The 246-nt window shown below is 41.1% G+C and overlaps 1 protein-coding gene across 1 annotated transcript in view; it reads right to left on the reverse strand.

Moving 5' to 3' along the window:
* The window catches only part of LOC119586190 (vacuolar protein sorting-associated protein 45-like), a gene marked incomplete in the record, with an annotated part of 11,967 nt that overhangs the window by 1,820 nt on the left and 9,901 nt on the right, over positions 1-246 (reverse strand). Inside the window, 1 exon segment of the mRNA XM_037934892.1 lies at positions 20-153. Within this exon segment, the coding sequence (XP_037790820.1) occupies positions 20-153 (134 nt within the window).

Below are 246 nucleotides of genomic sequence, written 5' to 3' on the forward strand. Positions count from 1 at the left end.
TTGCGCCTCATTCACTTACTTGGATGCAGTGGGGGCGGGATTTCCACAGTACGGATAAGCACCCTCTCGTAGACGTCCTTTAGCTACCTCTGAGATGGTGTCCAGAAGCAATGGTTTGTGTTGTGTGTACACGTTATCGACGCCTTTAATGCCCTGTGAGTCAGCATTTATATTAATAAAAAAAAGTCTGCTCTGTTTATAATCTAGAGCAAAATTGCTATGACACATATATAAAATTAGGAAATT

Source organism: Penaeus monodon, chromosome 21 (assembly GCF_015228065.2).
Source record: "Penaeus monodon isolate SGIC_2016 chromosome 21, NSTDA_Pmon_1, whole genome shotgun sequence".
In the NCBI taxonomy this organism is placed as follows: domain Eukaryota; kingdom Metazoa; phylum Arthropoda; class Malacostraca; order Decapoda; family Penaeidae; genus Penaeus; species Penaeus monodon.